At 41.0% G+C, this 26,680-nt stretch overlaps 1 protein-coding gene across 2 annotated transcripts in view; it reads right to left on the bottom strand.

Moving 5' to 3' along the window:
- ANKRD50 (ankyrin repeat domain 50) overlaps positions 1 to 18,795 on the bottom strand; it is a 43,480-nt gene extending 24,685 nt beyond the window's left edge. Inside the window, exons 1-2 of one of the 2 annotated variants that reach the window (XM_087737504.1) lie at positions 18,666 to 18,795; positions 16,370 to 17,652 (exon numbers count right to left, since the gene is read on the bottom strand). In XM_087737504.1, coding sequence (XP_087593630.1) covers positions 16,370 to 16,848 — 479 coding nt within the window. In that variant the 5' untranslated portion in view covers positions 16,849 to 17,652; positions 18,666 to 18,795. Of the gene's footprint in view, positions 1 to 16,369; positions 17,653 to 18,596 lie in introns of both variants that reach the window. The other variant, XM_087737503.1, reaches the window with a different exon arrangement.
- Between the last annotated feature and the right edge of the window lie 7,885 nt (positions 18,796 to 26,680).

Here is a 26,680-nt window from a genome sequence, read left to right as displayed (position 1 = left end):
CACTATATACATGTGTAATACAGGCCTTTCCTTCTTACTAATCGCCCAGCTGCTTATACTGGTAATAACATCCTGAAAAACATACACACAGGACCCTTAACAGTGGAAATATTCGAGAAATACAAGGGCTGTGAAGCACAGAGCACTTCTACACTTAAAAAGTTGCAAAATAAAACATGGCTAAGTATGGCGAAAGTGAACTGACCCAGGCTGATGTGTGCACACCTGCGTACATATCCATGGATTTGATCAGGTTATTGAGGTACCTGTTCCGTAATTTTTCAACATGATAAAGTGTAATGGAACTGATTATAACTTTCTGACAAAGTGCAATACTGGAATTATACACACTCATGGACTACAGTATAATATAGATTATTGTTTCTAGTAAATTATTTATTTTACAGGCTGCACAGAAAGACAAACCGGCTCTAGCAGTTCTACCCAACTACAGTTAAGTCTTATGACGGAAGAGGCAGAAAGCAGAAAAGAAGAAAAAAAAAAAACAACAACCCTGAGTCACCTATTGGGAAAGCTCTAGATACAGCACAAGGATGTAAATCTAGGGTCTAGTCTTTTCAGAAGTGGTGAATTAGAAACAGCAGGCAAGCCTTGTGCAATTCAGTACCTGATTTTGCAATGTCTTGTAGCAACCTGAGTTTTATTTGTAATTGTAAAGCAGACTTGCCATCCCACAAGGAGAGCACAAAAGCTAGCTCCAGGGTATCAGGCCAGACAACAGTAGAGTTTATCGTAGAACCAGCACCATTGGTCACACATAAACAGAGCATGCTGGACCCCTGCGTATTGATTAGAGACCTCCTACTGTCTCATACAAATAAATAGGTGATTTTTGTCTATAAAGCATTGCCAGCGGATCTACTGGCGGATTTACTCGAAATCTCAGAAAACAGAAACCTTAAGAGCAAATATTTTGGTGTAATAGTTAGACTGCCTAGAACAGTTTGCAAACAACTCAGCTATTATAAAAGGACAGACAACTGCAGCTGAAAACCATTCACACCTGCTACCACGAGCAGGTTGACTGTCTCTCTCTATTTTAAAATGGAATATATTTGCCATATGTGCCAACATAGACAATATGTTCTAAACTACTCAGAGTCTGACGTAGAAAAATCTGTGTCCCTACCAAAGGCAAAGAGGAGGGGAGTACAGGAAACAATGCAAATATTTTCTTGAGCACATAATATAAAACAGTCATTTATTCTACACAAACTCTCCCTGGTTTTTAGTTATGCTCTATTTTTTAGTGATGGAGAGGTCACCCAGTCCACTTCTCCACCTACAGCCGGATCAGCTCTACATCCGTCATCCCTGAGAGATGCTAGCCTAGGCATTCCTAAAAACGTCCACTGATCAATACTCTGTCTCCCCAGGCAATCTATTCCAGTGCTTCAATATTCTTATAACTGGGAAGTTTTCCCCTTCCCCCTGTGTCTAACCTTAACCTGTTTTCCTGCAATTTAAACCTTGTACTTCTTGTCCTATTACTTATGCCCCAAGGGTCATTACGAGGAAGCCAGTAGTATCTAAAATTTATAACCATTTCCCTCTACTCAGTCAGCCAGACCATTAAGGAGCACACTGGAAAGAGACAGATGCAGGATGGACCTCTTTGAAACCCACCATGATGTACTGTGTCAGCATGAAAATGAACTACGGATAATTACTCTCTAAGTCCAGTTACTCAACTCTTTTTGCATGTAGCCGAATATAGTTCTACCTTGCACACAGCCTGTCTGCACGAGCCTTATGTAAGCATCAAAGCCTCCCTGGAGTCAAAATTAACATTTATAGTTATCCCTTACCCACAAATACTATTACTCTGTCTCTTAGAAAAAGAAGTTAGATTAGATTTGTCAAACCCAAACCATGTCATACCATGATAGCTGTTTTTCAACTCTCTTATCTTCCAGCTGTTTGCAATAGTTTGTCTGATTATTTGTTCTGACATTTTTTTATTTCAATTGACATGCTTCTAATTCCCCAAGACCTTTTTTGTCCCTTTCTAAAGCAAGGCACTAAATATACATCTTTTTCTTTCAAGTCTGAATTTTCAGCCATCTTGATAAAAATAACCTGTCCTTTGAAGATAATCAGCAACAGTTCATAGGCTGAACAGTTCGAAAACATCTCACCTATTCTATGTAGTTTTTGTTTGTTTGGTTTGGGTTTTTTTTGTTTGGGCTACGTTTTCCTGCAATCTTACTTCTTTGTTGCTAGTTCTAATTGACTAAATGACTGAAAAAAAAGACTGTTGACTAATGCTGACTAAAAAAATGACTGTTTTTAAGAAAGGGCAATATACGCAAGCATTGAACGTTTTAGCTTTCCCAGTGCTGTAATTTTTTCCTCCCCAGTGAATAGCAGACCAACACTTGATGGATATTGTCTTCCTTCTGCTAATATATGTATGAAATTATTTCTTATTACCAAACAAAACACACCTCACAGGGAACATGAACAATGCACCTTGAACTTTCAGTTTTGCCCTCATTTTCACATTACTCTTACTTTCATATTCAGTAGCTGATCTACTTTCTTTCTGCAGTCTTCCTTCTAATGTTTAACGCATGAATGATGAGGAGCTCAGTTTCACTAAATTGCACATTTAATATACTGCTTTGAGACTTCAGTGTTCTTTTCAGCTAATTCCTTTCCTTTATTATACTTGTCTCCATGAGATCTTACCCACAAATTATCTGAGGTCACCAACATCTCCACGTCCACTGCTTTTAGTTTATCCTTCTTTCCCCTCCTCTTCTAAACTTCATGCCTTTAAGATCATTTCATAGTCACTATCTCCAAAAGTTGCCTTTCATGTTCTCAGCTAGTTCTTTCCAATCTCATTGAAGCAAATTTATGTCTTCCCACTAGCTATTCTCTCCTCTTTGACATTAGAAATACGGTCACTGATAGACTCATGCTTATATCGTGCTTTCCCAGCACGTTCATCTCCTATTTGTTTTGTTATTAAAATTTTTCAACTATCTAGACATTATCGTGCAAGTTCTATGCCTTGGATAATTCCATTTGATATCTTAAAGAAGCTTAGCTTACTTGATCTTGCTAGTTTGGTAGAGTAAAACATTTGTATTTTAGGAAAGACACAGTTCAGAGGTGTGGGCATCTCTCAGTTACTGACAACTACTACAGTTTGCCAAAGGAGGTGAACTGTTAGATACGCAAGATGGTCCAATAGGGTAGTTGGTAGGTAGTTTTATTTACAGTCCCTAAAAGACAACACTTTTACCAACAAATCTTTAAGTAGATATCACACATGTAAAACTATCACCATGTGTAGTGTATCTTTTATGCACAGATTTTTCAGTGGCTTTAACTTCTTTAGTTTATTCTAGAACTACAAGCAAGCATACCCTATACAAAGCAACTCCTAAACAAGCTACTTTTTTTTTTAAACATACCAGTTATACAAGTTATCCTGACAGATCTTTTAGAGCATTTAAATCAACCTTGACTGTATACTAATATTTCCAGTTCTGCTTGTTTACCCCCTACCTTTTTTCCATTAGTATAAAGACACCTAAGGCATTTGATTAACTACATCACTTATCTTCCTCTTTGTCCGTCCCATGACCCTATATGAATAACCCTATTTCCTCTCCTCCTCCACCCCCAGTTTTTGAGCCATTGCCTAAGTTGCTGTTATTTATATTTACCCCTGGGATTTGTCATCCACCGGGTGTTGTTTAAAAGCTTGTTTTTCTTAGGGTCAAAAAATCACTGCCTTTCTTTGTATTAAACATCAATTAAATTCTCATTGTTTGTTTCCACAATTCAATCCCTTTCTTAAAAAAAAACAAACAACAAAAAAACTCCCCAAAACACCCCCCCCCCAAAAAAAAAAACAGGTAGGGAGTGTCAAAGAAAGTACACTTTACATCAAATGCATGAGATGAAAGCACCAAATCAGACTCACTGAAAACTACTATTCATTGAAATGAGAGAATTACCTATACTGCACCTTATTTTCCATACCTGCCAAGTTATGATAATAACTTTGTAAATATTCAGAAGTCTGTGGTTGAAATGCAACATGTAGGAGTGGAGTATCATAATAAGAAAACTAACAAATTTATGTAATGCAACAGAATGTATTAAAATTACAAAGTTAGTTTAAAATCGTTTATGCAACCAAAGGTACAGCAAAGTGAAATACATAGTCTTTTCAGCTTTCCTTATTAACTACCTGGTTCTTCAGCCATATAAAAAAAAATTAATATTTATTTGTTAAACAAAAATATATCTTCTATGAGCAGTGTTATCTGAACACATACAACTGAATCTAAATTACTGTAGCTTTACAGGCATTTGAAGTTGTTGGTATTATTCTGTTTTGGAGATAGACAAAATCCATTTCTCTCTTCTGTCTTGATTTATGCAGAGCATAAACAAAACAGACGAAAGAGAAATTGCTTTCCATGTATATGACTGCATTTGTTGACATGAGAGAAATGCTAGCCACAAAAAAAAGAAACAAAAAAACCCCCCACAAATGAGACAGGTAGAAAACTGCACTGAATACATTCAATTGTGTGGCTTTTGTCAGGCTATATTCTAGTTTACCATCCATCCAGCCCTACGTTCTGTTATTCCACGACCATGTAACAAAAGACAATAGCATAATGCACATGATACAAAACCAGTCACCGTTATTACTGCAGTTCAGTCTGACAATCCCCAAATTAATTAGATTTTTCCTATGCATTTGATTCCGAAAGAAAAAAATAAAATACATTACTGATTGGGAAGCACAAAGAAGAGGTGCTGCAGTGGCTATTTCAACAGTAAGCTGTTTCTTCAGAACAGGGGGTTCTTGAATTGCCTGCCTGGAGGAACCAGGATAAACAACAACACACATTTTGAAATCTTGATCATTCCCTAATCAAGTTGCTCTATACCTGCCTTTCTCATTTCTTGCACATCATCATAAAGCACCCCGCACTTCAACCATTGAACTGATTGCAGGATTATACTGTCCAACCTCATTTTCAGAAAATCCTCTGCACAAATACCAGATGAAAAGCTGTTAAGATTTTACCCTACTAGTCAAGCACTTAAGACAGCTTTCCTCCTATGTTTGCGTTACCACGTATCTTTTTCCATCTTATTTTCTCAAGTAAAAGGGAATATCCTAACCTTCAATTGCACTGTCTTAGTTGAAGAGGCAACAGATGGAGCAGCTTTCGTGTGTCCCATTCAAAATTATTCTCCCATACTCCCCAAAGCAGAATCCACAGCATATGTGCATCACTCTGGGTCCATATTAGTTACCTTGTGGTTCAGGTTTTTTTTTTTTTCTTCCCCTGGCCCCAAGCAGATGCAGTTCCTCTTAATTTGCCTGTAAATCGCCTATTGATCCTTTCTGTATCTTCTCTGTAATTTACTTTAAAAAACATTGTTAAGTTAGCACCATGTGAACCTGATTCTATTCTCTTACAGCAGTGATGCATTTAGCTTTGGAACTGATTCTATAGCTTTATGTTTAGTAAGATATATTTTTAGCCTTAACTACAGTAGAACAAGTGACAGAAACTACATCCTCCTCTCCCCCCCCCAACAATTTATACACAAAATGTTTACTGTGGATGGCAACTTTATAATAATCTAAAATAGAAGGAGGTACTACGGGAAAAAAGTATATCTGAAATCATAACAATCAATGTGAATGTGCAGTGCTTGCTACAAATCTTCAGGGGCGGGGGAGGAAATCTTTTTTCTTCTTTTTTTAAGAGAAAGTAAGTGGAACAAAGCTGAAGCAAAGGAAGTGGCAACGCTCTGCAATACAAAATAAAGCAACTGAAACGAAACTGATCAATACAATTGTCAATGGAATGCAGTAAAAGTTTGGAAAGTTTACCTAACTGTTTCTAGACTAGTCACAACTAATGTGTGTTGGTACCACTGCCATCGCTTACACCAGTGCAACAGCGATGTAACATAACAGAAGAGTTCGTAACATTCTTCTTTCTTAAACTCCGCGTGTTGTTGACTATTTAAGTTTCCGTCTGGTAGAGAAGGCAGAGCTGATACTCCTTTGCTAATTTAGGGTAATTTACAATCATATAGGACACAATTTCTCTTATCGCAGACCAGCTGCACTTTACCTACAAAGAGAGCTTTTTTCCAATGTCCTGTTGAACTCTAATTCATGAAAGTGTAGAAAAAGGATGGACAGCTTAGTGATTGTATCATGCTCACCACGATTGCAGGAGAGCTAATGTAGTTAAACCAAGACTCGTTAATTAACTGCTTTAAGATGGCAATCATGTTGTAATCCCATTCTTAACAGTTTTTCCTCATGAGGTTCATTCACATCTGCCCGTTACTGTCACCTCTATACTGCTGGTATTTTCCTTAACCAACCTAGAGTGTCTGAACAGTTTTCTGTTTCTTCCAGGACAACTCCATGATTCTTCAAATAACCTTAAATAAGATGCTGCCATGCCCTATTCCTCTCAAATCTCTTTTGTCTACTAAGATACCACGGATCTTTAGCACACAAGCTCGCATCTGTGCAGCCAGATGCTAATCTCCTCTTCTCTGCACACGTACCAGTATTACCAACTCTTATTAGCACGTGACAAAGAAAAAAAACCAAGGGAGAGACCTCGTTGATGGGCCGCAGACCGAAAGTCCACTCACATATGATTCTTTATTTCTATTCTTCCTCCCATTCCCATCAATTTAAACAAAGCATCCAAAACAGCCAAAACATTTGATCGCCTTCTATCAACAACAAAGACTTCAGTCCTTGCTTTGCATGAAGGTATCTGAAAACATGCAACCCAGAGAGGACTTTGACTGCAAATGTTTTGCCCCTTTCACTCCATCAGCTATGTAAATTTCCCTATTTGCCTTCTTTCCTTGATCACATTTTCAGTTCTTTTTTCATGCTATCCCATCACACTTTGATGTCATCAAGTACACCAGGAACCTACCCACCTACATTCTTTGCAGCGCCTCCTCTGCAATACCTTTGAACACCTATATACAACTCAACCCTTACTTCAACGCAATTATTTTCTTAATTTTTTCCATCACACTTGCCTTTTTTCCTAACTATTTCTTTTTGAGCAGTAATTCTCCAATCATAAAGTGTTTCTGCATTAACTACTCAAAACATTCCTGCTCCTAGACAAAGACAGAGTATTTCTCACCATTCCCAGTGTATTGTACACATCATCTCGCGGAAGAAACTGAAACCTCTTCAATGCATTGCTTCACTAACACTTTCAGGAGACAATATTTCATTACTATCTTTTCCCAGTATATTGGACACACTAAGTCCTTTCTACTTCACAATCCGCCAAATCCTTTTCATTTTTTCATTAAAAAGCAAGAAAAGAAACTTAAACCCTTGCACAAGCTATGAACATGTGCACAGAAAACTGGAAGGAACGGAAATAATTAACAAGTGAGAATTGCTACGAAGGTCCATCTAACTAAACAGCTTATAGGAAAACCTGTAAGGTTTAAGACTGAGCGACGTAGATTAAAGGCAAAATGTTAATGCCTATAGAAGTACAAGACAAAAAGGTCTATGTAACTTGCCATTATTAAAATGCCTTAGGGAAACTTTCTTATGGTAATTTAAACTGAAAAGGTTAAAACCTTAAATGGTATTATGTTCAGTCTGTATGCAGTGCTTCCATACAATGAAAGAAGAACATACAACTTGCGCTTGCAGAAACACTAACTGTTGCTATGTGACCCGTTAACTCCACAGATTTAAGGGCAAAGCCTAAAGAGAAATATGCCACAAAGTACTTAAGCTTCAGGCGATGCTCAACTTTCTAATAGTCTAGAGAACACCAGAACACAGCGTTTCCTATGAAACCTAGCGTCAGTTAAAAGTCTAAAGCATCAGTTACACCTTACACGTACATACTAGGAATCAGAAGCTCCATCAGAATCAAGACGCTCTCACAAGAGCGAGTTTATGAAATACCAGTTTACTTTCTGCAACTTCACTTTCGCCGAGCTGGAAATACAAGCTGAGTTGGCAGATTCTTTTTAACCTCTTGTGCATGCTCTTACAAAAATGGTTACTCATCTCACCCATGAATTGGTATGATTTTCAGTCCGTGTCCCACCTCTATCATTTGAGTATAAAATAAGTTGTGTTACTGAATAACTAAAATGTAAACAAATTTTGTATTTACTAGAAGTGTCTATAATGTACACAACAAATATGTAAATACTTATAAACTAACAGACTCATACCACACAAAAGTGAAAGTCAGCACAGAAGCTGTATTCATAATTACTTGAACTGTTGTAAGCTACATTGAAGACAAGTAGCATTTTACCACACATTTAGCATCAACATACTGTAGTTGTTCACATCTTCACACACCACCACACGGGAGACAGTATTAAGGTTTGGCACAACACATTTTTTGTACTGTTCCTTACTTCTTCATACAGACTGCCTTGATCACCATTTTTCTTCATTAGATCTCAAAAGATCTTTTGATCTTGCAGGTATCAGCTTACATGTAGCTGCTTCCTGTAAAGACTCGGAAAAGGCTTTGTGCTGTGAAGACTGTCTGCTATTTTTAATATTTTATGTCTCTCGCTACACAATCACTAAGCGTAAGCCTCCACAGTATGAAGACCAATCTACTAGGGAGCTGAAGACTGTAAAACTGTCCAGTCTTTCTGAGGAAATCCATAGGAGTAAACCTTTTTAAATTAAAAAGTACTTCAGCCGCTTGATGATGGTGTGTATTTTTGACACAAACTTTCTTCACCAGAAATGAGATACTAAAATCAAATTGTAATCATTCCATTACGATTGAGTACATAGTAGCGTCAGTGATAAAGAGAGACATGTGCTCCTTATGTTTTGGCATGACTATGTTTGACAGTCTTAAGTTTTTCAAAAAGCAGAGAGACTTGCATCTTTTCATGAACCTAGCCTTAAATCACACAGAATTGAGAGCTTGTCATTCCAACACCCAACTTCTGTGGAATCTCAAACTGAGACTAGAAACTGGCAGAAGACTACATGGCAGAGACCACCGAGAACCTCCCCTGCTAGAGCACTGCTTGCACTTCTCCTTAGGCATGTCGTAGCTGCTGAGATCTTGATCAACCCATCGATGCACCACAGGAAGTCTACAAAAAGGTATCTAACACAAAACTTCTAAAAACCAAGTTTTTAACTGAAATGAGCTTGCTTTTAACTGAAAATGGTTATGGTTGCTACTAAAAGCAGAATTCAAGCTTGTACCAGATCAAGCTCCTCTGGGCTAGGATCCAACTAGCTTCAGGATTCTAGTCAAGCATAAGTGAAAGATGTAGGAACGGACAAAATTTTGGGGGAAGTACAGAAGTAGAACGTTGCATATTTACACATCTAAAGTGTTGCTAAGAGAAATTCCTTTTAGATACAGAAAACTTAATTTAGCTAAGGTATTTTTTTAATGTCATATTCTTAGGTGCGACCTCTGAGGAAAGACTAACAAGTTGGAATTATTTAATTTAAAGATGAGATGAAAGAATACAGCAGTATTCAAATATATAAAAGGCTGTCCCAAAAAGGAAAGAAAGACTCTATTCTCCATGCCTCTGGAGAACACCGTAACTAGTAACAAGCTTAGACTATAGCAAGAAAAAAACCTCAGATTAGACATATGGAAATTTTTTTTCTGATAAGAATTGTGAAGCGTAAGAGCAGATGAAGGAAGCACCTCTCAGAAACAGACTTGGTTTCTTCTGCCTGGGGAAGGAGATGGTGGACTTGATTTTCTGAGGTCCCTGTCCAACCTTCTCTCTCGAGGTCGAAATCAGTCACTTGCACATTTGAACTTTACATGTGGTAAATGAATAAACACACCGGAAGTTTAACAACTTTCTTCTTTAAAGGGTCTTGTAAATTAATTCATTACGCATTCAGATCTTTCTTCACATGAAACAGGATACAGTTAGTCCTTGGCTTTGGTTCTCCCATTTATAGCTCTATGAAATTAGAGAGTTTGACAAGATCTGTGTTCACACCCTCCTTGTAACCGTTGCAAAGCTCCAGCTACCAAGATTGTACTGGAGCTGCAGAAGCAGAGGGAAGGGTTGTGGAGCAGCCCTGTCCAGAAGAAAGGAGGAGATTAGAGTAAAAGATGTAGATCACTTCCAGACAGTCTTTAAGATTTGGGTGAGAAAGTCAAGACATTTATTTTCTATACAAGATTAATACTGGATCACTAATGTCTTATAAACTGGTAGAAATCCCAGCAGCTTTCGAGTTTCCAGTACCCCAAGCTCAGACATCTATAACTGTCTCCAATGTGCTGCCTCTCAATGTATCTTTTATTTCAATCCCTCCTAAGCTTGCGGTAAAACCAGACTTATACTAAATACATTTCATTTAAAAAAATAAATATAAAAGCAAGAGAAAAGTAGCTCAAATATCACATACTACCACCTCACCCCTCTCCAGAACAAAATTAATACTGCTTATTTTCACAGCGGTCACAGAACTTTGGGCGCTGCAAACAGTGGCAGAAGCATGGACTGTGGTTAATTCACTAGCAAGGAAAACTCAAAGTTTGTAGGGTAAAGTATCAAAGACTAACCCCATGAAGGTCAGGATGCTCTAATTAATCTCTGGCCTTAGTTGCTTTGAAACTTTCTGTTAGCTAGAGACAATGCAAAAGTAAACAGTTGGGGGGGGGGGGGCAGGAAGAGAAAGAAGAGGAAAGAACTAAAGAGGAGCTGGCCTTCAACTTGCAGATTTACTCCAAAAAACACTTAAGTCTTTGCAATTAAGAATAAACTACTCCAAAACAGTGAAAAGCTCACTTATTAATTTTTCAATAAAGCCTATACAATCCATAATAATTTTAATTATATTACTGTCTTCAAAGATCATACAAGGAGTTCTAAAAAAAACAGCTTCTTCACACTTCATCTGTTATTACATACAACTCAATTTTTAAACCTGTTCCTTCATCTATGCTAAATAAACGGCAAGAAAAATGGCATTTCAGTACTGCAGATTTAAAGTCCCCGGACAACAGTCACACAACATTCGCTGAACAAACCTGTGTTCTTCTACATTGTCAGACAAACAGTCCAGAACTTGAAATAAACCTTGTTTCCCCTTATCATTTAGATAAGGGTAAAAGCTCTCTCAACCACCTGCCATTTGCCACTTTCTGATGATACACCACTCTTGAGGGAAGCAGTGAAGAAAAAAGAAAAAATAAATTAATAGCATGGAAAGCCAATACAGGTGAAGGGCCGGAGGGGAGGAAATGCTTGTTAGCATTGGTTGACAATCCTAGTTTTTTTTACTCTGAATTCTGCTGTTTATGAGATTTCCATCATATTGCCAAACATGAAACACCAGAGGCTTGATCCTTTGGAGTTCTCCTCCAAACAGGTAAAAGTAGCTTTATATAGATAACAGCTATTGGCATAAGATTTGTTTTACTTTAATGCTGTCCAAACGAATGACTCATCCAGGAGGGCTTTCAATTTTAACCAACATAAACCCCTGCTTCAGAGTTGCAGTCAGCATAAAACCTTACATGACCTCTCACGCTTTTTACAACCAAGTCTACAGATATTTGCATATTCTAGAGAACTATAAAACTGCTTTACTTTTTATATCCCTTAACATTATTGGTCACGTTCCATTACAACGCAAATCTGTTGTGCATGCAAACACATGGGAACTATACCACACGTACTTAGCACAGCTTCACAGAGCACTAGGGTGTGGAGAAACTGCAACATCCAACAACTCTTTATCGCCATTATTTTAAAGTTTTGGTGTGGATGCCTCATCATCTGTCCAGCTTAGATAACTCTGGGGTTTCCCTTTTCTAATATGAGTAGCAAAAATCAGGAGTCAGAAATAGGAGAAAAGCTGTGATTGTCTGGGAACCTGCAAAAGGAACCATGACACTGAATTTAGCACCAGTGTGCATAGAGAGAGAAATAGATCTGGTGGCCTTTCTGAAAAAAAAGGATACTTAAGTTCTGGGGCATAGTTTCCACTATTTTCATTTTTGGTAAAGAAGATGTAACATCAGCCTGAGAAAACTTCATAGAAGTTCGTACACAATCCCAGATTTGTTGAGCAGCTTTTTTTTTTTTTTCTTTTTAAAATTGTTCTTTTCTTGGGTTCCTACTGATCAGGGACAGCTACTTGCAGGGAATGCAATTTCAGCAATGCAAATAAGTGGAAATCTGAATTCATAGCTTCATTTCCCCCCCCCCCCCCCTTTGATCAGACCATCTTACATTAAAGTAATTGTATTAGAAATACTTTAGTAAATAAAGTTTTAGGACAGTTCACAAATAAAAAAACTTGAACATCATTGACCCAAATTCAGTATGTGAGAAATAAGTATGTGGAAAGTCTCACAAGACTTGAAGTTTCTTGAAAAGACATGTAGAAGGCAGCAAGAAACTTCATCCATGAGTGACAGCAAAGCAGCTCCACCTGCACCAGCCTGCTGGAAGATGTGGAAATTCACCATTTGGGGAGGATTTATTAATTTCAGCAATTCACCCAAGCAAAATTCAAATTTTGCTTTAAGTTTGTGCTAGACCAATGCACACTAAAGGTGAGTTTAGTGCAAGCTTAAAAACATCATATTATTTAACAGACATGTTCTATCTCTAAATTCTCTGAAACTGATTCAGGAGCTCTGGTCATGGATGTCCTTCAAACTGAGAGCAATGGCTGCAAAAGAAATCAGCTCTGCAGGGTAAACCAGGTCTACACTTCTAGCAACATCAACTTTCTGGGCTGTGAATCAACCGAGCTCTGCCTTCCACCACTAATCCTAACTGTAGGACAACGTGGGAATTATGTGCCCTCCCCTGCTGTTTGAAGGTGTTTAATGTCATCTCCTTTGTCTGACAAAAGTAAATCAGGATCATAAGGGTAAATGTCTTTTTACAGCCTAGTTTGCACAAATTTCAGTATTACCCATGGTTTATAACAGAGTTCCTCTATGTCCTCATGGCCTTGGACAACTGATAGCTGCCCGCATTCCTACCAATCGCTGGAAGTATAAACTTGCTGCGGCAAAACCAAAACCAACCCCCATTTACAACCCTACAGCTAGTATTGCAAAATTTGGGTTATTCTGATTTTGACTTTTATATTTAAGTAGGGAAGAATAGCCTAATAGACCTTTTCAATACAATTCTTTCAGTTTAACACATCGCTGCTTCTTTTTTTGGAGTCTGTAACACTCTCTGCCATCTCCTTTATACTTTCTGCTTCATTTTCACCTGAAATTTGAATGCAAGGCTCCAGCATTCTCCCTTATGTTTAAGATTGCCTTCTGCTCCAGTACTGCATGCATGAGAATAAAAGTGCCTCAGAAGCAGTGCTGTAAGTAGCAGTTCTTTCTCCCAGCTGTCAGTGCAGCAACAAATGCTTGTAAAATACATCTGTATAGATCAGCCCTTTCAGCTCTTCAAATCTGCAAGATCTGCCCCTGAAAGAATTTTTAGGGCATGATAACATTATAAATACATGAGAAATTTTTAAGAGAAGACATTCAAGGAGGAGAAAAGTCTTAACTCTCAGGTCATCACTTGCACATGTATCACTATGACCATCAGGGCTGATGAAAACCTATTTAAAAAATGTTCTTCAGAAAAAGATTCACTATTTTAACTAATGAACTTTATATTGTTTATAAACCGGCACGTTACAAGGCATTAGAAAGTTTTTCTTTCTTACTATTTCTAGGACAATTAGCCAAAAATAGAATGGTGTAATCTTGTTTAGCACTTACGAAAAGAAGTCTTTCCATTTTAGGCCATGAATACATAGCTGGGTCTGTAGCAGCCGTGCAAAACAGAGCAAAAATTTGACAGTGTCTTTAAAGAAAGATCCTTCCTCTCTTCTACTGAATAAAGAAAATTTAAGGTGAAAATCAATGGAGCATTGAGATGAGAGCTTTATGCTGTTTCAGTGGCTTTACACAATGCAGAAGGCAATCAGCTGACTGTTAAGTCTTCCTAGAACTCTTTTCACATTGCAACAACTTTCACTTAACAGAAAGCATAAACATACCAGACCAGAATACTGAAGTGCTCAGTGATAAGTCTTAGAAACCACGAAAAATACTAACTTATATTTTTGTTAAACATTTCTTGCATGCTTTATATACTAACAAAAGTTCAATTAACACATGATCAAGGTATTTGATGGTGGGAAGGGGGTTGCCATGCTCCTCTTGTTTGTGGACAGTGATTGTATCATACAGGCAGCCGAACACGCTGCCTGTCAACAGCCTCCTCCTCGTCCCCTGCCACAGTGCTGAAAACTTATATTCCCAGTACAACACCTTGCCTCTAACACCTCATGTCCCTTAAATCTGAAATATGAGAATAAAGACTAGCTACCACAGCTGCTTTTGAGAGCAGGAGATGAGGGTAGGTGGGAAGCGAGGGAACACATGAAAGGCCAAAAAAAAAATCTCCTTGACTGAAGCTGTTGTACTACAACATAAGTATTTTTAGTTCACAATCACTGCTGCAAAATTTGAGAAGGGAAAGACTAACACCAGATGTTGTGTCATGTTTTATTTCTCCAGTACAAAACCAAGAACCCTGTGTATTGACCTAAATACTCAAACAGCCCATCATTAAACCCCGTGTTCACAAAAAGCAGTCGTCTTATCTAAAAAGCTGAGCCTGACTCACAAGTATCTTTTAGACGAAAATGCAATATAGAAATATAAAGACATTTACCTAACTCCTGTTCTTTGGAGTAAAGCAATCACGTTTATAACAGAGGAAGGATTCCAGCTCTTAGAGAGAACTTGCCTGTACTAAATTAGTAAGATTTCCTGGTAATAGACTTTTAAACATAAATGGGCTCTTACTCACCAGATTAATCCACTTCCATGATTTTAAAAGACTGCCTAAAGCTAGATGGCCAGTCTGCTATTCCATTTATAAGATACTTCATTTCACCCAGTTTTTAGTCATTATAAATTGAGAGGGCTTAATACTTCTGAAATTAGGACCTTAATAGCTGCTAGAAGTTGCATCTTCACTTAGCAACAAACAAAAAAATCCAGAATTAGTCTTGGTTTAGACTATCTGTTTTAAGACACTACACTGAGAACAATGTAGACATGCATCCTGTTTATTCAGCAGGCAAGGACGAAACAGCCATCAGAACTGGAAGGCTCTTTTACACCACCACGACAATCTGAGCAAGCACTACAGTTCAACCTCAGTACTTGTTTACCCAGTCTTAGTAGTCGGGGTGGGGCAAAGAGAGAGACAGGAATTTTTTTTATACTGCAAACATCATCCAATAAACCCATAAGTACCACAAAAAGTTACACCACTACACAATACTAAAGAACTTCAGTTTAACTAATATTCCAGGAAAGTTTTATACTGGCAACACAATCAATTGAAGCTCTGTTGCTAGAGACAAACCTCATCCTTAATTTTCCTTCACTGTGACCTAAAGGAATAAGGACCGATAGACACATGCTTGTGAAGGCTGTGCTCAAGATACAGCACATTGTTCTAAGTGATCTATGGATATACACTCTTACATACACATTAGTAACCTTACAGAAACAACATTCTCCCTGACATACTGAAGAGACTTTGGTTTGTTAGGGAACACTAAGTAAAAAAAAAATAAGTAAATATTGTCATTCAGCTTAGATAGCTGACAAACCTTCTCAGGGGCAGGGTGAACCCTCTTGATAAATTTCTGATCCACTCAACACTTTGGAATACTTAAAAGTAGCAATAAAGATTTGACATAATCTGTGCATATTGTGAGAAGTAACATAAGGAGTTAACTGACATTTTCCTACCACATATTTTTAGACAAACATAAAACCGATGTGCTGGATCAGACCCAGAGATCCATTAGTCCAGTTTCCTCTTGGACAGAGCACGAGATTGGAAGCTTTTGCATGGGTCCTATAAGGTCTGTTTCAGGTCTATGAAGGACAACTGACCTGCCTTTATGGCACAGGAAGGCCACTGACTAGGTATCTTACACTCTGAAGTCAATTACTTTAAAGTCTTTCCAAAACACCGGTTACAACTCTGGGTGTTAATATACAAACGTAAATAAATTCACTATTAATTATAAATTTTGTTTAAAAAGTAAATATTTATGTCAGCTATAAGGACAAACTTAGATTTTTTTTCCATGGTAGGTCTGTAAGCTCTGACAGAGATAACAAGCCATAAAATATACGTGTTTTAAACTGTCTGCACCATAGACTCTTTGGAAGGAAGACCTAAACAGAAGGCAGCATTTTTTTTTATTCAGGTTGTACATTCGATAGGGTTTTTTTTAATTTGTTTTTACCTTTTAAATGCTTCAGCAGGGTTCCTCTCACATTCCCCAGGTTGCAAAAGACTTTGAATAGCAGGATCTCTTAGTTTGTCCTCATATCCCTGGATCAGTCCACTGCGGCAGATCTGTGTAACTAAACCTCTAATAAACCCTCCAACACACAGTGTGTCAGAGTCTTGGGCCCTGCAGAAATGGAAGGCTAGAGCCTGACGATGTAAGCCTCTTTGTAGGTTTGCAGGTGAGCTTGGCCACAGTAACTCAGTACAGAGGGCCGTCTTCCCACTACCGGGCCCTCCTACCAACAATACACCCCAGGCAGCTCCTTTCCCAGAGACACCACCAGTATTATTCCCAGAATTCGCTACAAGAGATGGTTTGTTGGCAGCACTACTGCTGCAGTTAGCTTTCTCCTGGAGGCAGTGCTGAAGCTTGTGGAAAACCCACTCCCTACAGTAAAACAGTTTTCCCTGCAGCAAGCTGGTTTGAGCCATTTTATAAAGCTTCTTCTCTTGGATTTGTCATAAGCAGCAGTACACCTTCAACATCTCAGAGGAGGGAGATATGCATTCATCTTGCACAGAAAAATCTTCTGCACAGAACCTGACAGAGGTTACGGCAATCAGTTAACCTTTCTTGTAAAACTTAACAGCCTCTTCTCAGGAAGGGTGTCACTCCATTTGTATGCTTTATTATGATTAGCATAACACAATCACAGTTCAGCTGACATCGTGAAGCGGTGTCTGATACCAACGCTCAACAATACTTCTCATATGGCTCAAAAGTTCATACAGCTCCATGGCTGCATCTGTATTTTATGCAGTTGTGTGTGTTCCCAGTATACAGGGGAGACAATACATCTGGAAAAACTGAGGGAAAGCCAACTTTTCAGTGTATACTAAATGTCTTTCAACTCTAGGCATTAATCTCTCTGGATATACATCCAGAAAAAGCTGTCCATAATAAAATGTTCCTTCTGGGAATTTTATAGAGAAAGTGATTTTTCTTCAGAGTACTGTATACATACCACAAATGTGGATAAGTACCACTTACTAAGAAACGATCAGTTTGGACAGCGGGCTTTGCAGACTTCATACATCTGGGTGAGTGTCTGAGAAGTGCTTCAGGTTATGGTTTCTTATGCAGTATAGATGACAAAAAAACACCCCAAACGTTTAGAGCTTCTTCTTTCAGTACATTTGTAAGCGTCTTCTTCAGGAACCTGGATTCTTACTGAACCTGTTCTCAGGTATCTTAATCGCGAGATGTCAGAAGAGACAACATCTTCCCCTAGAGCTCTGAAATAAAGAAGACAGCACTTTTAACCCTACATGCAAGTCATAATTCAGTCAATTGCAAATGCAGACAACAAAGAGTAAAGTCAAGGGCTCTTATTCTTTATGTTTGCTGATACTATTAAATCAAATTAAGCTAAAAAGCTGTTTTAAAGAAAGTTCTTGTTACAAGGTACGACTCGGCACATATGAAAAAACATAACAAAACCCAATAAACAGATATGACAGTGGCCTCAAAACCACAGGAGCCATCAGCCTTGCATTTTCTCCTGAGGAGAACTGAATACACCCCTGCGCCTCAGAAACACCCTTCCTAACAAGGCTTCAGCACCCAGTTCTCTCTTCACCCCTTTTTTCTGCAGCCGGCTACGGGTGGTTTTGCGGTTTTTTTTTTTTTTTTGAAGTTTATTTTACACGGCGGAGCTGCCGCCGGCTCCTCGCACGCTTCTTTGTTCGCCACTCGCCGGCAGCCGGCGCCCGGCGGGCTCCGGGGTCCCGGTTTAACGCCCCCCCCCCCCCGCGCCCTGTCAGCGCTCCGCTCCCCTCAGCCGAGCCCCGTCCCCACCCTGACACCCCCAAAACGAGCAACGCCCTTCACCCCGCGGCTGGGCTTTCGCCCCACGCTCCGCTTGCTTCCAGCCCAGGCACAGACACACACGGCTCAAAAGTCACTTCGGCAGCCCGACAGAAACAAACAAACAAAAAAGGACAAAAGCCCAAACCCCCCAGTCAAGGCAGCAGCGGGGAAGCTGCCCCCTCCCCGCCCGCCCTTCCTCTGCTCCTCACACCCCCGGCGCGGAGCCCACACGCCCCGTCCCCCGCTCCCCTCCCCCAGCACACACAGACCCGGCTCCGCACAAAGATCCCGGGCACCGCACCGCACCCCCGCCCCGCCGACGGCACCCCCTCACCCCAACCCGGCGCCCCGGTGTCGGTCCCCTGCTCACCTCAGGCGGCAGGGACCGCCCGCCCCAACCGCCGCCGGGCGAGGGGCCTCCCCGCTGCCGCTGCCTCACCTCCACCCCGGCAGCGGCTGCTGCTCCTCCAGACGCTTCCCCTCGGCGGCGCGCCCCTCCTCTTCCCCCGGGCTCCCGCCCCCGGCTGCCGCCGCCGTGCCAGGGCCGCGGCCAGCCCGCTCGGCGGCTGCCTCAGCCCGTTTGCTACTCTCCCCGCCGCCTCCTCCGCCCCGCTCCGCCCGGCCCCGCCCCGCCGACCGCCCCCTCCGCCGACCGCTCCGCCCCCTTCCTCTCGGAAGGGCAGCTGCCGCCCGACGTCTGGGCGAAGTAGTCCTAGGCGGAGGGAGACGGGCGGCGCGGCCCTGCACCGCCTTTCCCGCCGCCGCCGCCCCGGGCTTTGTCCCGCCCTCCGCCCGCTTCTCCTCGGCGCCCGCCGCGGCCCTGCAGGGGGCGGCAGCGCGGCTCCCTCAGCCGGGGCGGGCGGCGCCGGGCTGTGAGGAGCCCGCGGGGGCGGGCGAGGTGCCCGCGGCCCGGCCCCGGCCCCGCTCGAAAGCAGCAAAACTTGAGAAATAAAAGGTTGTGGTTGGAGAAGAGCCAGCCGTTAAACCAGCCCCGGGACGCCTCGCCTCTGGTCCCGACGCTGGTGTTAGAAACGGCCTGCGGGCCCTCAATGGGAGACCTTATTTTTTTCTTTAACCAAGCGCAGGCCTAATAGCTTTTTTTTTTTTTTTTTTCTCTTCTGCCACACCACTGCCTTTTCTCATTTTGGCCTGAACTGGCCCATTTCAGTCAGGATTTCATTATCCTGACAGAAGAAGCGCAGCCTCACAAAATAACGCGCAGCAGCTTTGAACGTTTTTTCCCCCTCCTTCCTTCTGGGGACGCACGGAAGCGAAAACAATATTTCCAAGAGCACCTGGGCTCAGCCACAGCCAGGGCCCAGCCTGCACCCTTGCCTTAGCCCACGTTAATATAAGCAGCCCTCAAGCTTTACAATTTCTGTGAAACCATTGGAAACAGGGACCTAAATACAGAAGAAAATAAGGTAGAACGTGGTCCTGGACACCTTCAGGAGGCCTCTGTGAAGCCTCTTCCACCCATGACAGAAAAAGGGAGAGATCCCCTTTATTTGGGTGCATAATAGCAAGCAAGGGAAGGATTTTCATTAAAATTTGCTCCCCTTGGAGCCGACAGGATAAGGCACTTTTCCATTAACTGTTGGATCAAGGTCTTCACAGTTACTAAATAGTGCCGCCATTTTAGCACAGCCCTGGAGGGTTTCATATACCAGGCAATTAAAGTATTGTGGCGTATGGGCTGAATATACCCATATGATACAACACAGTGATTTAGGGCCCTTCAAGGAGCGTCTCGAGATTCTTTGTAGGAGCAAAATGAAAAATTAAATAAATTCAGTTGGTATACTGAAGAGCTTAGCAAAACAAGTCTGCCTGCTTCTGAAAACCAGTAGAACAAGTTTGAAGAACCTTTGGAAGCAGTGAATTACAAATTTGCAAAGCAATTGGGAGTGGGGGAGAAACAGAAATAAGATTAGTAGTAAAAGTTGTGTGGTTGTTTTGTTTTGTTTTGTTGTTTTTTTTTTAAACTTTCTTACTTGGTTGGGTTTTTTTAACCATGCGCTTTAGGCAAATAGTCTTCTCCAGGCTTTTTTTTTCCCTAGCTGCACTGCCCTTCCATTTTGAAATGTTGTGGAAACTCAAGACTTCCAAAACTGATGTTAATACACGTTCCAAGAGACTTTGAACCATAAAAACTTTTCTTTTTTCTTTTCGCTTAACAGTAAAGGGATAGAGATAGATAACATTTGGAGTGATGGAATTGCAGGTCTGGTCAGCTGAGGTGGCTAGAGACAAAACAGGCGTTGACAGAGGGAAAGAAGTTGTAAAAAATCCGCAAGAAACATTTGCAGATTCAACACCTTAAGAGACAGATCTTAGGCACAAACATTAGACTGGTAGATGATTCAGAAAAAAAAAAAAAAAAGGTTGAAATTGGACAATGGTGAGACCTAGGGGAAAGTGCAACTTCTGCTTTTCTGATGACCAAGACACAAATGAAACCCCAATTTACATGAAAAGGTGCTGTCAGATTTGATGACATCCAATATGAATATACCACAGCAGGAGGAATAGCAGCATGCTTTGCTACGATCAGAGATATTTAAATATAATCACAATGGAGTTCTAGATAACAATTGTAAAAATGCTAACCTTTCCATGCTAATACGTAAATCCGACAACTGAACAGATGACAATAATTTGATTTTAGCATGGGACAGAGGACACACAATAACTACCCACACAAAACTAACTTGTGGGTACTGCGTCTGAGCAAAGCTTCCCTTCAGGATGTCACTTCTACTAACTTGGGAATGACAAGGGGAGGAAGGAGAGGGAGGAATAGAAGTAGGAAAAAAATGCAGCAGGCCTACAATATAGTTACACCCTTATCACTGGCAGGATTTTTAGTCTGTTGTTCAAAAGGCGGCAAAATATTGCAAGATCCAAAGCATGACCTGCACGCTACTTTCCAAAAGGATGTATGTGCGATCTAAAGGTGAAGGTTGGTAGCGGCCTTGCATTGACCCCCCGAATTACTATTAGGAAGCAAAAGCATAAAGACACTTTTGATGATAAATCCTTTTTGAAAAAAAAAAAAAATCCTAAAAAAGTTCAAAACGTTAAAAAAAAATGAGATTGTCATGAAGTAAGAGGCACAGCCGCTTTGGCTGGGATCTTTCGTCAGTACACAAAAAACTAAGACCCTGAAGTCAACCTTCAAAAGCAAGGAAGGCATTTTGTTATCAAGTTTATTTGCATAGTACCTCCTATATATAACGTGACATCTTAGATGACATCATCCTAGTGAATTATTATAGCTAAGGGTCAGATATTACTGATACAATTGTGCAATGTTGTAGTTAATGAGACAATATCAGGATAAGAACCAAACCTCATTTTGTGGTTTTGTATAACTTAGTTTGACATAGATAGCAAACCAACCATGACATAATTGGATGCAACCTTCCAGGCTACAAGACTGACAGATAAGACCTAAAAGAGACACAAGGAAGATGAAACAAATCAAAATTTCCTATCTGAAAAAACCCTTTCTTCTTCTAGCTTCAATGGTCTGAAGCTGTAGTAACCTTCCTGCTTAACCCAAGCCACGTTGCAGCACCTGATTTTAGAATATGAAGGAAGGTTTAGTGTCATGCATGGTTTTAGGTACAGTTTTATGCTTAAATACTAGTTAAGGCCAAGAAAATGAGAAGAAACTTTTACTAAAAGATTGCACAAAAAGTTGCAACATTATGGAGTCTGCGTGGACGCTGAAAAACCTGAGGGGGTGGGTTAAACAAAAATCTGTTACGCTTTCTAAATGATTTGCCACATCTTTTTCAGAATATTCAAAGAGACTGTTACATATTTTTCAATTATTTTAACCGTTTCAGTATGATGTTCTTTGGATATGAAAGTGGTCAATCCTGATGGGCAAGAGAACGTAATCGATTACAATGAGAAAGGCAGCATGAGGCTGATAAAGTCATCAAGATCTGAGCCATCACATGCATACGGAAACCTTTGTTTGCTTTAGATGTAGTTTGGAGCGCTGTTATCAGTTTGTCTCTCTTCTCTTTCGGGCATGACTCAGGCCCGCTGCGGGTCCCGCCGTCCGGCTGCACGCACATTCCAGCCAGTTCGGAGCCGGCTCGGCACGCAAAGGGAGCCGAGCTGCAAATCCTTGCGGGCTTGTAATGTCTTTGGTAAAGCTTTTGGTAGGCAGTGATTCACATCCAAAAATAAATGTTTTGCAAGGGTGGGCCTGAGGCGTGATTGTCTACTTAAACATCGAGTAGTCATTTTAACTCTTTTTCTAACTTCAAGTTACTGATTTTCATGCACAATTATGTATTAATTCAGATACTTTCATTCTCTGACAGGTAAAATTAGTGAAGTTGATGGGAAATAAAGATAGCATAGACTTACTATAAGAACATTGACATAATTTTTATGATTTCCCAAAGCAAACAGTGGAAGTTTTATCACGTGAAATATTTAGGCAAAGGCATCTCTCCAATACTGATGTTTCAGGTCTCGGTCCCAAGATCTGTCTAGGGTGAGATGCGCTTTCATCTCGGGCCTCTGTGTCATATAAGATGCCTCCACAAATTCACCTGGAAGTCCCGTACATGGGCGGTCCATGCTCCACCTGGCATCCACTGCAGTGTTTGTGGGTCCCTCTCGCAAGGGCTGCCGCTCCGCCGGTTGCTCCTCGGCCTGGGGAGGTGCTTGGGGTTGCTCTGTCCCACACGCAGAGCTCTGCGCCTCTCCTTATTGAAGTTCACAAGGTTGCTGCCGGTCCGGTTTTGAAATTCCACAAGCTCCTTCTGGACTGAAGCTTGCTGTTTGCCGTGCCAGCGACTTCTCCTGTGTAGCGCAGTGCCCTCTACAAGTTGCACTCTGCCATCATCCAGGCTAGCATTGAATATGCTGGAAAACATCAGCCCCTGGCGTTAATCTTGGAGCCTCCCGCTAGTCACTGGCTGCCACGTGGATGTTGCGCCGCTGGTTGCCATTCTCTGAACCAAGCCGCGCAGCCAGTTTCCAACCCACCTGATCATCCATTCCTCCAGGCCACAACTCCTCAGCTCCTACACTACACAGGACGTCAGAAGCCTTGCTAGGGTGCGGTTAGATGACGTTCACCATTTGCTGCTCATCCGCAGGCAGTCGTGCTGGTAAAGCACAGTTTGCCCCACTACTTTGTCGCATACTTGGGAACGGACTCCAAGAGGATGTGCTTCATCAGCTCCTCAGAAACTGAGCGGAGGCTGGCCATCTAGTTCCCTGCATCCTCCTTCTTGCCTTTTTTTCAAGAGGAACATAACACTTTTTTTTCCTGGTTATCAGGGACTTCCCCTCATCATTGTGATTTTCAATAGATGAAGGCAATAGTGTTCTTTCACATAATATAGCTAGGAAGTATAATAGTTCCTTTCAGCTCCTTCCTCAAGCTTTCTTCATTACCCAATAATTTGGGTAGGAGTACTATCTATCCCATCTGTTGAAACTGAATCTCTGTGAACAAAGGGCGCAAGAATGATCGAGCTGAAGCAAAATGAAACAAAAGATCCTGGGTAGGATAATGCGGTGGCTGGAACGCTTGGCCGGGAGAGGAGGGAGCTGTATTCTCATTCCCCCCGAAAAGGAAATTGTTCCCATTTCTAGGCTGACAGTATTAATTTCCAGGTCGTTACAGAACTGCCACTACAACATACTCTAGTTGCACTTTAGTAGAAAAATGGCTACTGTGCTTTGGGTTAGAAAAGGCAATTATCTGCTCCTTGATAAAGAAGGGCCGGGATCTGTGCCCTCTTTCAAATAACAGCATCTGTCCTGTAGCCACAGAAGAGGGAAGGGAGGTTTGCATCCACATATCCTCATCCTTTCTGCAAATAGGTTTGTGCATTGAGCACCCCAGCAATGGTGGATGGTCATTTTGTAGCTTAAAAATGGAATCGAGACAAACTCAAAAGACCTGCTGCCCATGCCTGGAAAATGGTGGGTGGGAAGAGAAGGCAGGTGGGGAGAGGCACCTGTACTGCCCGGCTGAAGGCACCTACCAGTAGGCTGGCAGCTCCCCCTCCTCCACTGCACAGGAGCGAAGAGGCAGGGCAGGTAGGCCTACCCGAGCTGGACTAGCAGCAAAAGGTAATAACATCAAAGTACGGCCAAGCTGAGCTGCCAAAACCAGAGCAAAACACAGCAGCAGTATTGCAGATACCATAATTATATGAATGCCTGGTAGCCTGGGTATCTTTTGTATCACATGTAGTTATAACTCTGATTATATCTGCTACTATGTGATACTATCATCCTAGTAGTACAATTGCTCATCACAGCTACGCTGTCAAGAAAAACACTTCTCCAGATGGCTATTCAAAATAGGTTTAAGTGCTCTGAATTGCTTCTGGAGTAGCCTTTTTCTTCCTCTCTTGACACAAGAGCACCGTCCTCCCAATGTAGGCACCGGGATTGCACACTAAATTTAGCCAATAGGCTAGGAGACACTTTTATGCCTCTTGGGCAAAATCCCAGGCATTGGCTTTCAAGATTTGCTGCAGCATCTTTTTTTTTAATATATATACGCAAATATGCATCCGCACAGAACTAGGAAGAGATGAATCTTCTATTTAATAATTGATACTCAACCTCTGATACTTACTGGGCATGCATTTAGCTGGGTGGCTGGAAAATGCATTGCAATCTTTAGGCAGTTAAACAAAAAAAAATCCAAAACAACTGCTTTTAGCATCTAAGAAGTGCATGTTGATGTTGTGCTCTGGAGTGCTATAGTCTGACCAGCCTGTGTCATTCTAACCTTGAATAGTGCGGTGTATTCAGGAACGCGAATATACTTCAGCTTCCTCCTGCCGTGAAGTAACATCACCCGGTGTTTGTGCAATATGAATCACGGCATAACATTACCGCTCTGTTTAATAACCGTTGACAATGCACAAGGCCAGTCAAAATTAATAAAGTATAATATTCTGGAAAACAGGTGCTGCAGTTGATAACTAGTTCTGTTGGATGAAAACATACGAGGAACTGGGAAGAACTTAAGTGTCGTGAAATGAAAATGTCCATGAAGTGGAAAGAAAAAAATCCATAGCAGTAAGCCATAAGAGAACTAAATCAAGAAAGTAACTTTTTATGTGAGTTGGACCAGAAATATATTCAGTATCATTCTCAGACAGTGTATGAAAAAGATGAGTTGCCTGAGAATATAATACTTATGTGCATAATCAGAATTACTACAATGAGAGAAGACTTTAGGCTGGCGCAAAATTTTGTATAAACTTAGTGAAATCTAAAAATATTTGTGTGAGAAATGAATAAACTGTAAACTTTGGGAAATTTTATGCACAAATAGCTTAAGTACATACTATGTATTCCTTGTGTAATCTCACTGTTTTCATCAGTTTGTGGTACAAGCAGTGTCTGAATGCTTGCCCTGACCTGCTCTGTGATCTTGAGCAACTCGTGTCACCTCATGCACTTCTGTTTCCCCATCAGTGCAACAAAAATAGTAAATTTGCCCAATCTCCTTTCTTACGCCTGGTCAAACAGCAAGCTAAAGCAGGATTTGCCAAAATATTTTGTACCACTTCAGTAACACAAGGTAGCCATAAACTTGCTCTAGCTGGCTAAGTTTGACTGATGTGTCATTGAATCAGCCTAAACTATCTAGGCTAAACCATAAGTAATAAATAACCAAAATACTTTCGGCTGTATGTGCTCTTACAAACTTCTGCCCTAAGCCTATAGTAGCTCATAAGCTCTTATGCAAGAAGCCATGCTGGTATACTATAAAGAGTCAATTTAACTCATTTTCTCTCCATGTAGTTTACCCTGTCTCAAAGACAGTTTCTTGTTATCTGTGAATTCATGCATTTTAAACACTATACTGCAATCCTTATGCAGGCAGGCTGCCCATTTCACAGAATCCCCCAGGTCAGTAGGCGCTTGCTGTTGCACTTCTGCTGTTCTTCTGAATTTGTGGGTGCTCCATAAGCCGTCGTTTTAGAAGTGAGAAAACAGCAGGATTTAATTTTGCCTGTCCTTTTCAACAAGCTTTGCCCGAACAGGGAGCAGCCTGCTCCATCTGAAGCTGGGTAGGCATTCTACCATTGATTGCATTTGCTGCAAGACTACTGCATCCTATCAAATGCAAATTTGGTTTTATCTATAAGCTAAGCTTCCAGAGTCATCAGCATTTTGGGAAATAATATGGAATGCAATCATGCCCATCTTTATTCCTTAACATAAGGCATGCTTAAAATAGCAAATACGGATCCTCCTTTCTTACAAGGAGACTCAAGTAACACAAAGCACGTGCAACAGCTCAGCGAGAGCACTGGAGGAGCCAGGAGCAGAAGAAAGCAAGCTCAGAGCTGGCTTGGTGGCCTTGGTGGCAACGTTGCCCATGGGTCACAGGGCAGCCCTGGCCTTTGCCCTGCCCGAGCTAAGGCAGGGAAGAAGAGGGCAAAC

Source organism: Nipponia nippon, unplaced genomic scaffold (assembly GCF_047370975.1).
Source record: "Nipponia nippon isolate SJK-2023a ecotype South Korea unplaced genomic scaffold, ASM4737097v1 scaffold_6, whole genome shotgun sequence".
NCBI lineage: Eukaryota > Metazoa > Chordata > Aves > Pelecaniformes > Threskiornithidae > Nipponia > Nipponia nippon.
This window is presented reverse-complemented; position numbering and strand designations above follow the sequence as displayed.